General features: G+C 52.7%; 1 protein-coding gene across 1 annotated transcript; it reads left to right on the forward strand.

Moving 5' to 3' along the window:
- The first annotated feature begins 12,949 nt into the window (after positions 1-12,949).
- ZFP92 (ZFP92 zinc finger protein) lies at positions 12,950-16,213 on the forward strand. Its single transcript, XM_068534057.1, has 4 exons — positions 12,950-13,061; positions 13,255-13,381; positions 14,446-14,550; positions 14,890-16,213. Exons 1-4 carry the CDS (start codon positions 13,029-13,031, stop codon positions 16,155-16,157), a joined length of 1,533 nt encoding a protein of 510 aa, XP_068390158.1. The 5' UTR covers positions 12,950-13,028; the 3' UTR covers positions 16,158-16,213.
- The last annotated feature ends 589 nt before the right edge of the window (positions 16,214-16,802 follow it).

Consider the following 16,802-nt stretch of genomic DNA (forward strand, 5'->3'; position numbering starts at 1 on the left):
TACGATATTTGTTTTTCTCTCTCTGACTTCCTTCACTCTGTATGACAGTCTCTAGATCCATCCACGTCTCTACAAATGACCCAATTTCGTTCCTTTGTACGGCTGAGTAATAAAGTACTAGTAATAAAGCTCTTCTTTATATGGACTGATTTCTTGTCTAGTTGTTATCAACTAGCCATCTTCTCACATGGCAGAACAGGATGAGGCAGCTGTCTGGGGTCTCTTTTATAAGGGAACTAATCTCACTCATGAGGGCTCCCCCCTCATGGGCTAATCACTTCCCAAGGCCCCACCTCCAAATCCCATCCCTTTGGGGGTTAGAATTTAACAGGTGAATGAGGGGGAAAGGTTTACAAATATTCAGTCCATAGCACTGTCTGTCCATCTATTTTTTTTTATTGATTGATTGATTGATTGCTATGTTGGGTCTTCGTTTCTGTGCTAGAGCTTTCTCTAGTTGCAGCAAGCGGGGCCACTCTTCATCACGGTACGTGGGCCTCTCACTATCGTGGCCTCTCTTTTGCAGAGCACAGGCTCCAGTCGCGCAGGCTCAGTAGTTGTGGGTCACGGGCCTAGTTGCTCCACGGCATGTGGGATCTTCCCAGACCAGGGCTCGAACCCGTGTCCCCTGCATTAGCAGGCAGATTCTCAACCACTGTGCCACCAGGGAAGCCCTGTCCATCTATTTTTGCTCCTATGTTCTCTTTTTCGTGCCTGAGATAATCAATTTTTTCAATTACATTTTAACTAATCTACTGCCTTTTTAGGCAATTATCACTTTTTGCTATTCTAAACATTGTAATATACAGTAAGTCCCACACATATGAATGAGTTCCATTCCGACAGCACGTTCATAAGTCCAATTTGTCCGTAAGTCCTGCAAAGTTAGCCTAGGCACCCAACAAACCCAATCGGCTATATAGTACTGCACTGTTATGGTTTATAATACTTTTCACACAAATGATACATAAAAATACAAACACAAAAAACAAAGTAAACATTTTTAATCTTACAGTACAGTGCCTTGAATAGTACAGTAGTGCAGTACAACAGCTGGCATCAAGCGAACAGGCAGGAAGTGTTACTCACTGGAGGAGGGAGAGGAGGTGGGAGATGGTAGAGCTGAAGGATCCTCAGCAATAGGTGACAGAGTGCAAGCTGCAATGTCACTCATGGCTGACGTGGATGGCACAGGCTCTGGCTCCTTGCTGGATTCAATTCTACCTACCCTCTTAAAAAATGATCCAGTGATGTCTGGGTAGTAGCTCTCTTTTTCTCGTCATAGATAACAAGGTAGCACTGGATTGCATTCTGAACGGCTGCTGCAACCTTCGGGTACCGTTCTACGTTCGGGTCCTGTGCCTCATAAACTAACAGTGCCTCCTCAAATAAAGAAAATCCCCTTGCCATTTCCGGCGTCATGAATCTCTTTGGTCCTTCCGTTACATCTTCTTCCTCCTGTCCCTCTTCATCCTTTCTCTGGGCCTCCAATTCCATCAGTAAGCTCCTCATGTTGCACACCAAGGAGTTCAGTGAAGTCGTCCTCTTGCAGATCTAGCTCCAGCTTCTCGCTGAGGGTCACTAAGTTGCTGAAAGACCTCTTTGGACTCCTCATCCACCTTCTCAAATCCACGAAAATCATGAACAAACTGTGGGCAAAGGTTCTTCCAAACCCCATTCATGGTGACAGCCGTAACCTCACGCCAAGCAAAGTCAATGTCTTTTATGGCCTTGTAGATGTTATAGTCTTTCCAAAATTGCCACGATTGTTCCTGATTGGTCACTCGCCTTTACTGCCTGACGAAAAGTGTGAGGTAAATAATATTTCTTGAAAGTCGCTATAACTCCCTGGTCCATAGGTTAGATGAGCAACGTAGTATTCGGTGACAGATGCACTACTTTGATGTTGGGATGAAACTTGTCGATGAATGGGGGGGTGGCCCAGAGCATTGTTGAGCAGCAAAAGAATGTTGAATGTGAGGGACGTCCTTCTCCAAGCAATGTTTCTCTACCTCCGGGATAAAGTGGTGGAAAAACCAGTCCTGTAAAATGGTCTGTGTCACCCAGGCTTTGGGGTTACTCTTGCACACAACAGGAAGAGAGCCCTTGGCTATGTTTTTAAGGGCTCTTGGGTTCTCTGAATGATAAACTAAGAGAGGCTTCAGCTTCATATCACTGGAAGCATTGCCACCAAACAACAGAGTTAGCCTATCCTTTGCTGCTTTATACCCTGGCATCAACTTTTTTTTTTCAAGGTGATTTAATGACCTTTTTGGCATCCCTGTGACTGCTGAAATCTTCTGTAATTATTCAGTTTGGCGGCAGAGAGTTCTGTTGATCAAAGGAAGGCTGGTGTAGATGTCAAATGTCAATAAATTTGCAATCCATAACTGTAACCACTTGATGCTGGAGCAGACCGGGAAACGACTCGGGCACTAGGCCATGAATGGTTGAACCAGTACAAACACCAAAGTATTTCGAGTGTTACACATGCAAAAACATTACCCTATCTTTTCTTCTTCCACCAGTTCACTTTCTCTTTCCCTGCCTTTTTTTTTGTCCCTACCTCTGTCCCTGCCACGGTCCCCATCCCTGGAGATGGGCATGCTGCATAGTCTACTTTCCAGAGTCTTCTGGGTCCATCTCCACCCAGAGCCAATGATACTCTCAATGCACTGGCATCAACTTTTCCTCCTTACTGATGTAACTTTGGTCTGGCATCCTCTTACAGTACAGTCCTGTCTCATCCACATTAAACACCTGCTTGGGTAAATGTGGCCTTCATCAATAATTTCTCAAAGCGTTTCAGGAAATTCCCAGGCAGCTACTGTATCTGCAATCGCTGCCTTGCCACTTATTTTTACATTGTGAAGGTTGGCTCTAGCCTTGAACCAATGAAACCAGCCATGGCTGGCATTAAAATATGTGCCCTCTGATTCTTTGCCATGTTTCTTCTTCAAGTCTTCATGAAGGCTTTTAGCTTCCTCTTGAATCAGCATTAAGCTGAGCAGGACTCGGCGCTGATGTTGATCCTGCATCCGCACACTGAGGAGTTTCTCCATCTCCTCCATCCCTTTTCCACACTTCTTCGATATTATTGTCGACGTCATCGGCACAGAAGACTTCACATGTCCCATGATCTTGTCCTTGTTCTTTAGAATCGTGCCAATGGTTGAACGACTCAGGTTATAAGAACAAGCAATGTCTACAATCTTTTCGCCTGGCTCCACTCTCTCAAGTATTTTCACTTTTGTTTCCATCATTATCGCTTGGCTCTTCTTAGCAGTACCAGCTACATCACCACTGCTTTTACACTTGCTTCCGGACAGCCTGGACTTGAAATAAAGGTACTGTACTACTTTACTCTATACAGTACTGCTCAGTAAAGTATACAAAAGCACAATCACTTGTAGAGGATGCATGCATGTGACAATGTATGCCAGACACGTGAACTAACTTACGTGATTGGACATACGAATGCACATTCACATCTTTGAAAGTTTGCAACTTGAAGGTTTGTATGTAGGGGACTTACTGTATATCCCTAACTTTTTACTGTCTGGTTGTGGCTAACATTGTACCACTTCACATAAATGTAAGAACCTTTCTACCACATAGATTCCTTCCCCCTCTGCCCCATCTTTTATGCTGTAGTTGCCATGTGTATTAGGTCTACACAGATTATAAAACCTACAATATACTATTATAACTTTTACTTTAAATAGTCATATGTATAATAAAGAAATTAAGAGCAAATAAGTATTCTTTAATGTTTAAATGTTTACCCACGTATTTAGCGTTTCTGGTGTTCTTCGTCTCTACCCAAAGATCAAGGTTTCCCTCTACTATCACGTTTCTTCAGGTGGAAAGACCTCCTTTAGCACTTCTTTTAGTGCAGATCTGTTGATTAATTCTCTTAGTTTTCATCTATCTCAAAATGTCCTTATTTTGCCTCCATTCCTGAAGGATATTTTCCCTGAATATAGATAGAGTTCTGAGTCGAAAGTTATTTTTTGTTGTTGTTCAGCATTTTAAAATGTTGTTCCACTGTCTCCTGGTTTCCATCGTTTCCGATGAGAACTCAGTGGATTTTCTTGTTAATGTTCTCCCATATACAGTGCTTCGTCTAATTCAGACTGCTTTCAAGACTTTCTCTTTAACCTTTGTTTTCAGTAGTTTGACAATGATGCGTCTACATGTGGTTTTTCTTTGTACTTATCCTACTTGGGGTTCACGGAACTTCTTGAATTTGTAAATTATGTCTACCTCCAAATTTTGGAGATGTCAGGCATTATTTCTTCAAGTAGTTTTTCTTCCCTGTTCTCTCTCTTCTTTTCTGGGATCCCCAAAACACATGTGTTAGACCTTTATATATTGTCCCACAGCTCACTGAGGTTTTTTTGTTTTGCTTTGTTTTCGTTTTGAAACGTCTTTTTTCCTCTCAGTTTATCAGAATGGATCATCTCTATTGATCTATCTTCCAACAAGTAACATGAAGCCTATAAATATTCATAACTATTAACAAACACTAACATGAAAAGAAGGATGGAGTAAGAGGAGCCAATAAAGGACCTTGTAAAGAGCTGTCAAGTTCCAAGAGCAAGTGCTGTCCCTAAGCCTGGGGTAGGGAGCACATAATGCAGTGGGAGATCAGATGACGTCTGCAGAAACCTATCCATCACGGTTCTTAGTAGCACACAAGAGAAGCAGACTGGCCAATGGAAGCACAAAGGGAATTAGCTGAAGGATGGCAGGTGTCCCATCAGCATTCGGGGAGGGCTGGAGAGCCAGGCCTGGAGGCTTTGCAGAGAGGAACAAGGCTCCGAAGCATGCCACGCTGCCGGGTTGGTGAAAGCACCCCTTTGGCTCCCTCCCTCCCACCACCGAGCACAGACACTGTGGTTTGCACCACCCCTGTGGGACTTGGGTGCTGCCATGACCACCATGGGTGCCACTGCTTCTTGAGAAACAGGTCTGATTGCCCCCGCCACCACCCGAGTGGGATCTATGTGGCCCCTGCTCTTCCCAGCCCTGGCCCGACTCAGTTGGCAGCAGGCGCATCTGATTGATGGGTCCCAGTCCTGTGCCCACGCCCTGGCTGCGAGGGAAGCTGGGAGACTGCACACCTGGCATCTTCTGCTCCTCTTGTGGGAGGTGTGCTCCACATCAGCTGAGTGAAATGCAAGTGTAAATTTTCAGTCCTGGGGCTGAAAGGAACACGGTGAGTATCAAACTGAAAGAAGACCAGTGTGGCTGGAGCAGAGAGGGAGAGAGGGAGGGAGGGAGAGCGAGAGAGAAAGACACACACAGAGAGAACACCATGTACTGAAGCTAGAGAACAGGCCGTGTAGTCCTCATGAGCCTCAAGAAGGGGTTGGTCTTTACCTAAGAGTTAGGAACCCACTGAAAAGTTTGAAGTCAGAGATGCAAGTGCACTCGTGTGTGTGTGTGTGTGTGTGTGAGTGTGTGTGTGTGTGTGTAACATGAGCACATACTTTCAGGCGTTTTCTCTTGCTTCCTTGTGGAAGAATTATGGGGGGGGCGGGGCACAGAGCGGATGCAGAAAGTCTATCAAGGGGCAGTTGGGGTTGTCCTGGGAGAGATGATGGTGGCCTGAACAATAGTACTGGCAGTGTCATAGAGTTGAGCCGATAGGGCAGATATAACAAACCTAAAGCATGTGGAGAACTAACCAAACACTGTGGATGATCAGATGTGGAAGGTGAGTGAGGGACATGTCTCTGATTTCTGGCCTGTGACATGGGTGTATGGGGGTTCCAGTCACTGTGGCTGAGGACTCGGGAAGAGCACCAGCCTGTGTAGAAAATCATGAGTTCTATTTTGGACATCTGAGTTGGAAGCATCAAAGTGGAGATGACAAGAAGGCAGCTGGATATAAGGGGCAAGGGCTTGGAGGAGAGGTTTGGGCTAGGGACAGAAATAGGATATCATGGAAAGCTCCCAGAGCCCCCCTCCCAGCCTCAGGCCCTCACTCCCTCCTTCCGTGAAGGTTGGATGCCAAGGCTCTCTAATAATTGCCCAAAGCCACAGGAGCTGCCTTACCCTGGGCTTGTGGCCACACCCCTCCAGTCTCTGCGTTTGTCTTCAAGTGGCTTCTCCTCTGTGTCTGTGTCTCTCCTCTTCTGTCTCTTATAAGAACACTTGTCATTGGATTTAAGGCTCACCTGGATCATCCAGAATGATCTCATGTTGAGATTCTGAATTTCATCACATCTACAAAGAGTTTTTTCCTGGAAAACTCACATTCACAGGCTCTGGGAGCTAGGGCGTGCACATACCTTCTGAAGGGCTATCATTCACCCCATTACACCTCTAGAGCCCAGGACCAGGCCTGTCTAGCCAGACTCCTGGCGAGAGGACAAGATTGGGCATCAGAGCCCACAACCAAGGGCCACAGGGGACCTCCCTGACTCTGCTCCAGGGGAGGGCCCCTGAAGCTGTGCTGCGTTTGGCCCCCTGAGAACCCTGCTCCCTGAGGCCAGAAGCACCCTGAGTGGGGATGCCAGCTTCTCCCCTAAGCCAGGGGTGGGCCGCTGCTGTCCTGGGAGCACCAGCACGGGGAGGGCTTCTCACTGCAGGCCTGCATTCTCCTGGCCAGGGCCCATTGGAAGAGAAGAAGATGCCTGAGCTCTGGTTGTGTAAGGAAAGGTACCCACCTTGTGCTCAATTCCCAACAGCCGGGGCGGGGACGGACAGAACACGCCATCCGGCTGTTTTTCCTTGTTGCTTTTCGTCCACAGTCTTTTTCCCATTCCTAACTTTGGGAGGAACTCATCACTATCAACGGCAGGCATGTGCACAGTCAGCCCTGGATTTCAACCCCAGTCCTGTGGGAAGGTGCAGACCCCAATGCCTACCCTGTGGCCCCGTTTGACAGTCACATGGGGGGACCAAGGGAAAGACCAGTGCACCCAGTAGCTCTTCACTACTCCTTCTCCTTCTGTCTGCACACCGCTCTTCCCCGAATCCCCTCTCACTGCCCTCACTTTCTTATCTTTGCCCTCCTGACTCAAGTGGGCTGGTCCCTTATTGGGGTGCCATGGCTGGGTCACTTGGTGCTGACTACCCCGCAGGGATCCCGTGGGTCCCAGATGGATGGACGGACGGATAGATGGACGTAAAGTAAAGCCCCAGAGTTTGAGCCGTGGGAGGTGCGCAGCCAACACTGCCCCTCCCCTGTCCCCTTGGGGGAGTGCGGTGGGTGGACGGACCACTGTGACCCTGAGCCCTCGAAGCAGCCCAGACTGAAAGCGGAAGTGCCCCGGGGTACGCAGCGAGCCAGGCCAGAACCCCCATGGGGCGCGCCGGGGCGGGCACGGGCTGTCCCTTCCTCCCGCCGCGCCGCGCATGCTCCGTGCCCCCACCCCACCCCACCCCCGCGCCCCGTTCCCACGCCGCCGCCGCCCCGGCCCCGCCCGTGCCTCGGCCCCGCTCGTCCGCGCTGGACTGACGGACGGCCGCTCAGAACGCGCCTCCCGAGCGGCGCCCAGCTGCGAGGTCGAGACCCAGCCAGGAGCCCCGCCGCCTCCCGGGGGCGCTGCCCCGGAGGGCTTCTCGGAGGCGGCGGCCTTGGCCTCGGGCCTGCCCGGAGGCTGGGGCAGGGGGAGGAGGGAAGGACAGCCCAGAGGCCCGCGAGCCCGCTCTCGGCAGGTGGCCGAGGGACACCCTAGGAGGTGGCGAGCGCGAGCGCGGAGAGCTGCCGGCCGACCCTCGGGGCCGCCCCCTTCGCCCGCCGGGGAAGGGCAGCCCGTGTTTCCCAGTTTCTCTCCTCTGACTGCGTTTCGCCGCTGATTCTGGGGCTGGCAGGAGAGCATCCCGACGCCAAGCTGCCCGGTAAGTTTGGATTTTGCGCCTCTGCGTGAGGTCGCGGCACTCCTGCCCGGGGGCACCTGGCGAACCGTCCGCAGGCATGGGCCCTGAGGGTGCCCGGACGTGCGCCTGCGGCTCTCAGGGTTGGGGGTTTGTGCCCCTCGGTGGTGTGGTGGGTCGGCGGCGACGAGCACGCCAGGGGAAGGTACAAGAAGAGGAAGCCAGGGGCCGGACGGAAGGACCGCAAGGGCAAGAGCTGAGCTGGCCGAGCGGGAAAGTGTGCGGGGCTGCCATGCAGGGCCAGCTGTGGCAGCCCTCCCGTCCAACAGACAGCTGCGAAGCACGCCTGCGGGCCGGGCTGCGGGCACTGCAGATATATCCTCGGGGCACAAAACCGCAAAGCCCTGCTCGGGGGTCCAATTTTAGTGGCAGGACACAGGCAATAAAGAGTAAACGTTTCAAATTAAGAACTACAGAGTACGTTAACCAGTGATAAGTGCCGCGGGGGAGAAATGGAGCAAGGGAAGGGAGGTGAGCGGTGGGGCTGCGAGTTTAAGTAGTGTGGTTAGAAGGCAACATTTCCGAAAAACTTGAAGGAGGTGAGAGAGCATTCTGGGCAGAGGGGACAGCCCGTGCAAAGGCAGGAGTGGCCTGGTGCGTGGCCGGAGCAGGGAGAGAAGAGGGCAAGGTCAGGAGATGGGCACCCCAGGAAGGGCTGGCAGCAGGTGGCCTCTTTCTGTCCGGGTCAGCCTCTGCCCCGGGAAGGGCAGGGCCTGGAGACACGGGTTGCAGAGTTGCTCCTCAGAGGGCTTTGCTTGGCCGGGCAGCAGGGATGGCCCTGGGCTGACCTGGGGCAGCTCCCAGGCTGGATCTCTGCTCCGGGCTGAGGCTGGGCCCCCCACGGCCTGGGGCCTCCGGCCTTTCCACCAGGTGGGTGGCAGGTGACACAGGTCTCAGGGAATGCTGCGTGGGGCCGAGAGGAGGCAGTTGGGGTCTTGAGTTACCAAACACCAGAGGAAGTTGCAGCAGGAAGGAAGAAGCCCAACCCTAGTGGCCCTGCTTATCCCTCCTCGCGGACGAGAAAGCCCCAATTCCTGATCCGGCCTAAGTGGGGTTGATGAATGCCTTTCCTGTTGTTGTTTGTTTGTTTGTTTGTTTTCTGTTTTCTTTTTCTGGGGAAATAGCCCCATCTTGTGGTCTTCCAGAGACATCAACGCTGAAGCCCACTGGCTTCTTCTCCCTCTGGGGGCCACGTCGTTTCAGGCTCTCCCCGTCCCGCCGCCTGCTCCGCGTATACTCGGCTTTGCTTCGGCTGGGCTCAGCGAGCGGCCTGGGGGTCTGCTCCCCTCCGTGGGGCGGACCGGTGTGGGAGGGGCACCCAGTTACCCTGGCTCGCCGGGCCTTCCCAGCTTCTTGCCCCAAGTGCTGCTATCTGAGGGACCCTCACCTGCGTGCCCGGTGTCCTACTTCAGGGAGATCTGAGCGTCGGGGTCTAGAATCATCCTGCAGCGTCTCCTCCGCTCTGGAGGCCCACCGACGTCAAAGGGTCTCAGGAGAAGCCACTCTCCAGTTCCTCAAGCTCCTTCCATGTCCTTCCTTCCATTCTTGCTTGGGAGTGTCTCCCCGTTAACCACCCGGGGGTGATGGGGCATTAGGGTCTATGAGGACAGGGCTTGTCGTGTCTCTTTCCAGGATTTGAAATTATGCTGCCTTTGCGGCATTAGGTCTCAAGGATAGACACTGCTGTGTGCGAGCACGTCGCTGGCTGGTGCCTCCGACGCGCCTCGTGGTGCTGACCTTGAGCGCTGGTCTCCGTCTACAGGCGAACCCTGTCCGTGGCGTTTCTCTCGGCAGGCACAGCTCGTTTCTTCTCTCTTGGGGGCTTGCACTGCAGCGTGTCTTGGGATGGGGGATTACAGAATAACGCCGCTTCTTTTCAGCTTTTCTGTATTTTTCAAAATGGATGGTGACCTGGCAGTACAGTCGTGATAGAGAAAAAACAAGCTTGTGATGTGTCTCAAAACAATTTGATGCTAGTCTGAAAACCCTTGCTATTATCAGTATTCTTCCCTCCCCACACCTTTAGCTGGTGCAGGTCCCCCTGTGACTGAGGGTGTGTCCCAATGAAACATGTCTGGCCTGTGGACAAAAGGATGACCACTTGACAGCGACACTAAGTATATTTGCAACTTTGTGCAGCCATCACCACCGTCGACCTCCAAAATATTTTTATCACCCCAAAAAGAGACCCTGTCCTCATGAAGCAGTCAATACCCCCCCCCCACCCAATCCCAGCCCCTGGCACCCAGATCTGCTCTCTGACTCTCTGGATTTACCTAGGACTCTCTGGACATGTCATATGTTTTATAAGATTTAAAGGTTTTTTTTTATAGCGAGCCACAGGACAGTGACACTCTGGAGAGATGACAGGCAGAAGGAGGGATGGCTGCCACGAGGGGTGGCGCACCTGGGTAGGGGTAGCTAGTGTCCTTGGGGTCCCTGGGCAGTGGCCAGTTTGAATGGTTTCACAGGCTCCGGTGCGTAGGAGCTGTCCCTAGTTGTCTGGTACCTGGCCACGGAGTGTGAGACCCCGATAAGGAGGGGTTGGGGCCTGGGTTTAGTGGCCCCAGAGAGAGGGGCTTTGATATGGGAGGTAGGTGGGGTGGGAAACTTCGCAAGCTTAGCAAATTGCTTGCGAAGGCCAAGGAGAAAGAGTTTCTAGTCATAACTTCAAAACTAGGTCAAGAAAGCTCTTGTGAAATATTATATTACATCATATAAATAGAATCATGCAGTATGTGGCCTGTTGTGCCTGTGTCTAGCTTTTTTCACTTAGCATCGTGACACTAGGTTCATCCACATGGTAGCGTGGATCAGCATTTCATCCCTCTTTGTGGCCAAATAGTATTCCATCGTGTGTCTAGACCATGGTTTGCTATCTACTCTTCTGTTGATGGACGTTTGGGTTGCTTCCACCTTTGGGCGATTGTGAATTGTGCTGCAGGTAATTCACATGGGTGGACATTTTTGTGCAAACACTGTTTCCGATTCTTTTGAGCATATACCCAGGAGTGGAATTGCTGGGTCAGGCAATAACTCTGTTTACTTACTGAGGGACCACTACACTATTTTCCCTTTTAATTCTGAACACTGTCAAGCAAACAGACAGGTAGAGAGAATAGTCTAACCAAGCCTGGTACCCACCTCCCAGGGTTAGCAGTGGCCTCCAGCTCCAGCTTGCCTTATTTGCTTGGGTCCCCCCCACCTCGCGCTCCCTCTCTCACTCTCTCTCTCTCTCTCTCTCTCTCTCTCTCTCTCTCTCTCTCGCTCTCGCTCTCGCTCTCGCTCTTGCTCTCTCGCTTCCTCCCTCCCTCCCTCCCTCTCTTTCCTTCTGTCTTTTGTATTTGTTGAAGCACTTTAAAGTCACTTCACATGCCCTTTTCTCCCCAAATGGTGCGATGTGTCTCTTGAAAAGGACATTTTCTTCCATGACCTGGTGCCACTATCCATCCAACACATGGGCAGCAGTGGCCCCACTCTCACCCTCCACTCTCCGCAACGCCTTTGACTCCTCTTTTGTTCATGTCAGCATCTCATCAAAGACTCCCATTGCACTTGGCTGTTGGCCCCTTAAATCTCTTTTCGTCCAGAACAATCTCCCTACCCAGCCTCCTCTTTCCCCCGTGACACTGATTTGCAGAGGGGACCAGGGAACAGCCCACCTTCTGGATCGGGCGCCCCCCTTGTGGTGCCTTTAACTGGTCCCTCTGTCCCCAGGGTGCTCTGTAAACTGGATGCTGGGTCCCAAGGCTGCATTAGAATCAGGTCAAGCTTTGGCAAGAGCCCCCCTGGGCATCCCCACCAAGGGGACATCCTACTTCTGTCCCACCATTAGGTTCGCTTCCTCTCTTGTGACCAGCAGTAAACGGGGAAGACATCATATGGCCGACCCTTCCCCCTCAGGCTTCACCTAATGGTTTTCGCGTCCATTCGACCTTAAGAGATTCTTTCTCTCTGATTAGTATAAACTTCTCCATCAGACACGCATTCATTTATTTATTCTGGGCCAGTGTTAGCTGACGGCTCATCACAGGTGATAAGGGAATTTGGGGCGATTTAACTTGCCTCGAGGACCCCATCCCTTTGCCCTCTCTCCTGGGGAAAAAGCAGGCTGCGACGCCCACTCCCTCCCTCCCCCCGCCACTGCCTGTCTCCTCCGCTCCTCCGCCGCGACTCCCATGTTGTGGCCGCCAGTTGGGTGGACATATCCTTGGAGCAAACTTTCTTTTGCCCCACTGTCTTCTGGCATTGAGGGCTGACGTGGAGAAATCTGGTTCTGTCCACTTGGTTGGTGATACGCTCTTCCTGCCTTAGCGTGAGCCCCGGGAAGCCTCACCTTCTGCCCCTCCCACCCCCCACCCGGCTCCAATTTTCAGCACCATGACCGCCCAGCTAGGGCCCATCTCAGGGCCGGGTATGGGCCATGCCATTGGCCAGCTACTCTCTTTATTCACCCCCAGCCCGCAGCTCTCGGCCTGAACGCTACCCCTCCCCCAGCGATGGGGGGCCCCTCCCTCTTGCATCCCACTAGCTTGGTCTTTCTCTTTCCTTGAGAGCAAGTCTGTTTGCAGGTGAAGGAGGTATGCGTGTTTGGAGTTTTTCTTGCTGTTTTTTTTTAAATTTAATTTAATTTAATTTTTTTATACAGCAGGTTCTTATTAGTTCTCTATTTTATACATAGTAGTGTATATATCTCAATCCCAAACTCCCAATTCATCCCACCGCCATCACCCTCCCCCTGGAGTTTTTCTTTAAGAACCCCGACCTCAGGGGGCAAGGGGGTGGCAGTGGGGCTTCCAGGGATGGCTAGAAAGTCAGGATTGGGGCGCTGGCCACGTGGGAGGAGGGCTGAGAGAGGAAGGAAATGAGAAAAAGGAAAGAAGAAACACACTCCCTTGAAAGCCTGGCTAGGCAGGCCCAGCACGAGGAGACGGAATCCTTGTCTGGTGAAGAGGGGGGACAGAAGCTCAGTTTGAGAAAGTGTTATGGGTTGAATTGTGTCCCCCCCCCCAAAAGATATGCTGAAGTCCTATCCCCCAGCAGCTCTGATTGGGACCCTATCTGGACGAGGTCACACTCAGCTCATGGGCTCAGCTCACACCTGGCTCTCTGCACATTAGCGTCTCTGCGCCCCTGCAATGGCAGCCATGCTCCTGATGGCCAGACGCAAGGTGAGTGGGGCTCCCTGACTGTGGGCGGCATCTCCCCCAGCAGCCTCTCTCTGCCGCTTCCTCCTGTCCCATCCTCACAGCTGTTGCCGAGCTCTCCAGGGCCCCACCCCCACCCCATGTTTAGTTGCTGCCAGCTCATCCTGGGGCCCACGGAGATGAATTCCCCTGAAGCCACAGCAATGGGTTGTTTTAGGTGCCAGTATCTTTTGAGGACGTGTCTGTGTACTTCACCAAGACAGAATGGAAGCTTCTGGATCTCAGACAAAGGACGCTCTACAAGCGAGTGATGCTGGAGAACTACCACCACTTGGTGTCACTGGGTAAGGACCTCACACACAGCCAGGCTCCCACCCTGTGTCTGAACTGTTTATTTCTGAGCTTCTTTGCTTGTTGGTTACTGTGAGTCCAAGAATACATGCATTTCCCCATCAGGTCAGTAATCCATTGACGCCCAACTTTTACCTCAATAGCGCAGTGTTTAGCTAAATGGTTTGGGCTTGTAGGTGTTTTAGGTAAATGCGTGGGCCCCTGTCAAACTTATTTTGATATAAAATCACGAGTTAACTAAATCTCTTCTACCCAAAAGATAGATGCAAATTAGCCTTGAATATTTATATACATTAATGTATACTTATTTCATTTTTACCAAGGTTGCCTTTACATTCGTTTCATGTTCTAGGGTTTACAAGCATCTGTTCCTTGCATCAAGCCACAGAGAGCCCAGGACATAGAGGCCCAGGACTTGGAGAAATCGGGAAAGAGCTGGGGCATGCTCCCCCACTGCGCCCCTGCCTTTGGGGTTGCAGGGGATCCTTTTGTTCTGTTTCTCCTTTTAGACTCTACAGATTCCACCTCAGTCATCTAACCCCACAGAGGGAGACTAGCTTCTTCCCCTTGGTTGTTTTTGACCCTTATCAGGCAGATCTGGGGTTCCCCAGGGAAGTTGTGGATTCCTCAGTGGAGTCTGGCATAAGGAACAGAGACATCTGCTCTGTTTGATGGTGAAACAGGGGGCTTTGGCTTTCGGGGCACAGGCAGCCCTTCAGCTCTGTCTGCTTCTTGATACTCCCTGGGGCCTTGCTCCAACCCTCTGTTTGTCCTTCAGGGTCTCCACACTGATCCCCCATTTCCCACAAGCCAGCCCGTCCTGCAGGCCAAATAATAACATCATTATCCTCTTGGGCTGAATCACCACCTACTTAAGATTCACCGTGCATGCCTGGCCCCTGTACACTCAGAGCACCTTGCTTCCTTAGAGGGACTCTGCCGTTTCTCTGGACCTTCCCAGTGGCACTTTCTAGAAAGTTCTTCATTCTCTGTTCCTGAAGATACTAATGCTGGACTGAGTCCAGGAGTGACTAACCTGCTTCCTTTTCATGGACAGGGTTTTCATCCTCCAAGCCTCACCTGGTCTCCCGGCTAGAGCGAGGAGAGGGGCCCTGGGTAGCAGACGTCCACAGGATGGGGACCACCACAGGGATGCAGGCAGGTGAGTGAGGGGCACTTTGTCGGCTTGCCTAAGCCATTGGCAAAGAGCAGCGGCTGATGGAGGGTGGCATGGCCACTTTGGGTGGGACCTTCTCTTTCGTGGCAGATTGAAATCTGTCATGGAGTCCCCTGTCTCACACCAGCTCTGATATTTCTAGCTTGTTGCCGTCTCCTCCCCTCTTGCCCTCCTGTCTGCTGACGGTTATCTTGCTTCTTCTCCCTCGTCCTCAACTCCTGATTCAGCTCTTCTCAGCCTTGGAGTAAGGGTGGGGGTGAAGAACAAACCTAAATAGAGACCCAGGGAGGGGGTGACACTAGTTGGTGCTCTCTGTCTTTACAGGTGACAGGATGAAGAGCAAACCGATAATTTCAAAGCAGAAAAATTGTCCAGAAGAACTCGCAGGGGCTGACCTTCAGGGTGGCAACAAGGGCCAGGTAGCCGGGCGGTCAGAGGAAACACTTGAGCACAGATGGAAACATGCTTATTGCCCACAGACAGGTTTCAGCAGGGATGACCCTCCCAGGGAGAAAGGCCAAGGCAGCTCCCCAGGTGAGGAAAGAGAGATACAGAGAAGTAGCTGCAGAGGTAGGCAGGATTTGGTTCTAAGGCAGCAGGGTTCCAAAGGCGCAGAGAAACAGTTCCTGTGTCAGCAGTGTGGGAAATCCTTCAGCCGGAGCTCCAACCTCATCAAGCACCGGATCATCCACAGTGGCGAGAAGCCCTATGAGTGTGGCGAGTGCGGGAAACTCTTCCGGCGCAGCTTCGCGCTCCTGGAGCACCAGCGCATCCACAGCGGTGAGAAGCCCTATGCGTGCGGCGAGTGCGGGAAGACTTTCACGCGCAGCTCCAACCTCATCAAGCACCAGATCATCCACAGTGGTGAGAAGCCCTACGAGTGCGGCGAGTGCGGGAAACTCTTCCGGCGCAGCTTCGCGCTCCTTGAGCACCAGCGCATCCACAGTGGCGAGCGGCCCTACACGTGCAGCGTGTGCAGCAAGGCCTTCAGCAGGAGCTCCAACCTCATCGAGCACCAGCGCACACACAGCGGCGAGAAGCCCTACACGTGCAGCCAGTGCCCGAAAGCCTTCAAGGGCATCTCCCAGCTCATTCACCACCAGCGCATCCACAGTGGGGAGAAGCCATTCGAGTGCAAGGAGTGTGGGAAGGCCTTCCGGGGGCGCTCGGGCCTCAGCCAGCACCGGCGGGTGCACAGCGGTGAGAAGCCCTATGAGTGCAGTGAGTGCGGGAAGACCTTCAGCCGGCGATCCAACCTCTTCAAGCACCAGGTGGTGCACAGCGAGGAGAGACCCTACAAGTGTCAAGACTGCAGGAGGGCATTCCGCAGCGGCTCCGTCCTCCTGGAGCACTGGCGCACCCACAGCAGCCTGCGGCCCGGCGCCTGCGGCCACTGCGGCCAGGCTTCCAAAGGGAGACCGCAGCTCGGCCGGAAGCCGAAAACTCACCGCGGAAGGAAGCTCTCGGAGGGGATCAACTCAGAAAAGGTGCCGGCCTGCCTGGCCCTCTGGAGAGCCACTGCGGAGCCCTGCCCCGAGGACGAGAAACTCCGTCCAGACTCCGCCCACGCCACCGCCCCCAGCGCCTTCTGATGGGGTGCACCGTGGGAGGGCTGGCTTTAAAATGAGGCCCACCTTCCCCACCTCATCCCCCTCCCTTTGCTCATTGATGATGCTGCAATTGAAGCACCGAGTGCGCCGCAGGCAGACGGGCCCCTGCGCCCGTGCCGGCTCCTGTGCGGTGCGCACGGGCATGTGTGTGCCGCCAAGGTGCACACACATTTGTATTCCACCCTGGAGCCGCTGAAAGTGCTCTTGCCCCATGTGCCTGGGGCCTGAGTGCTGTGGGTGGGAGGGAGCGGATGCCTTGAATTAGGGAGGAGTGGCCCATCTTCTCTCGTGGGGGCCTTCACTTCACCCAAAGACTTGTTAGCGTTTCCAGGTAGAAGACACGAAAAGCACTTTAATCCTGTAATAGCTTAATAGTGGGAGGGACCTGAGGGCATTCAAAATTTGTGGGCTCCACAGCGAGGCTGTGGCTGGACTGTGACATCACCTAAAATTCATCGAGAAATGGTCTGAAAAAGGACTCAGGCAACTGCACGTGCCCGCGTCGGCAGCCCCTGAAGAGTGGCATCTCCTCGGCGGGAAGGCACAGGACACCCTGCTTCTGGGAGGAGCAGCACCAGACCCCATCTTCTGGGAGCTCGGGGGGATTCCGCCGGATGGCTGGCCTGG

Source organism: Eschrichtius robustus, chromosome X (assembly GCF_028021215.1).
Source record: "Eschrichtius robustus isolate mEscRob2 chromosome X, mEscRob2.pri, whole genome shotgun sequence".
Taxonomy (NCBI): domain Eukaryota; kingdom Metazoa; phylum Chordata; class Mammalia; order Artiodactyla; family Eschrichtiidae; genus Eschrichtius; species Eschrichtius robustus.

Excerpts from the sequence above, each read along its gene's own strand:
- ZFP92 (XM_068534057.1), top strand. The coding sequence starts at position 13,029 with ATGGCAGCCATGCTCCTGATGGCCAGACGCAAG. Across the intron at positions 13,382-14,445 it reads CCACCACTTGGTGTCACTGG|GGTTTTCATCCTCCAAGCCT; the intron begins GTAAGGACCTCA and ends TTTCATGGACAG. Across the intron at positions 14,551-14,889 it reads CACCACAGGGATGCAGGCAG|GTGACAGGATGAAGAGCAAA; the intron begins GTGAGTGAGGGG and ends CTGTCTTTACAG.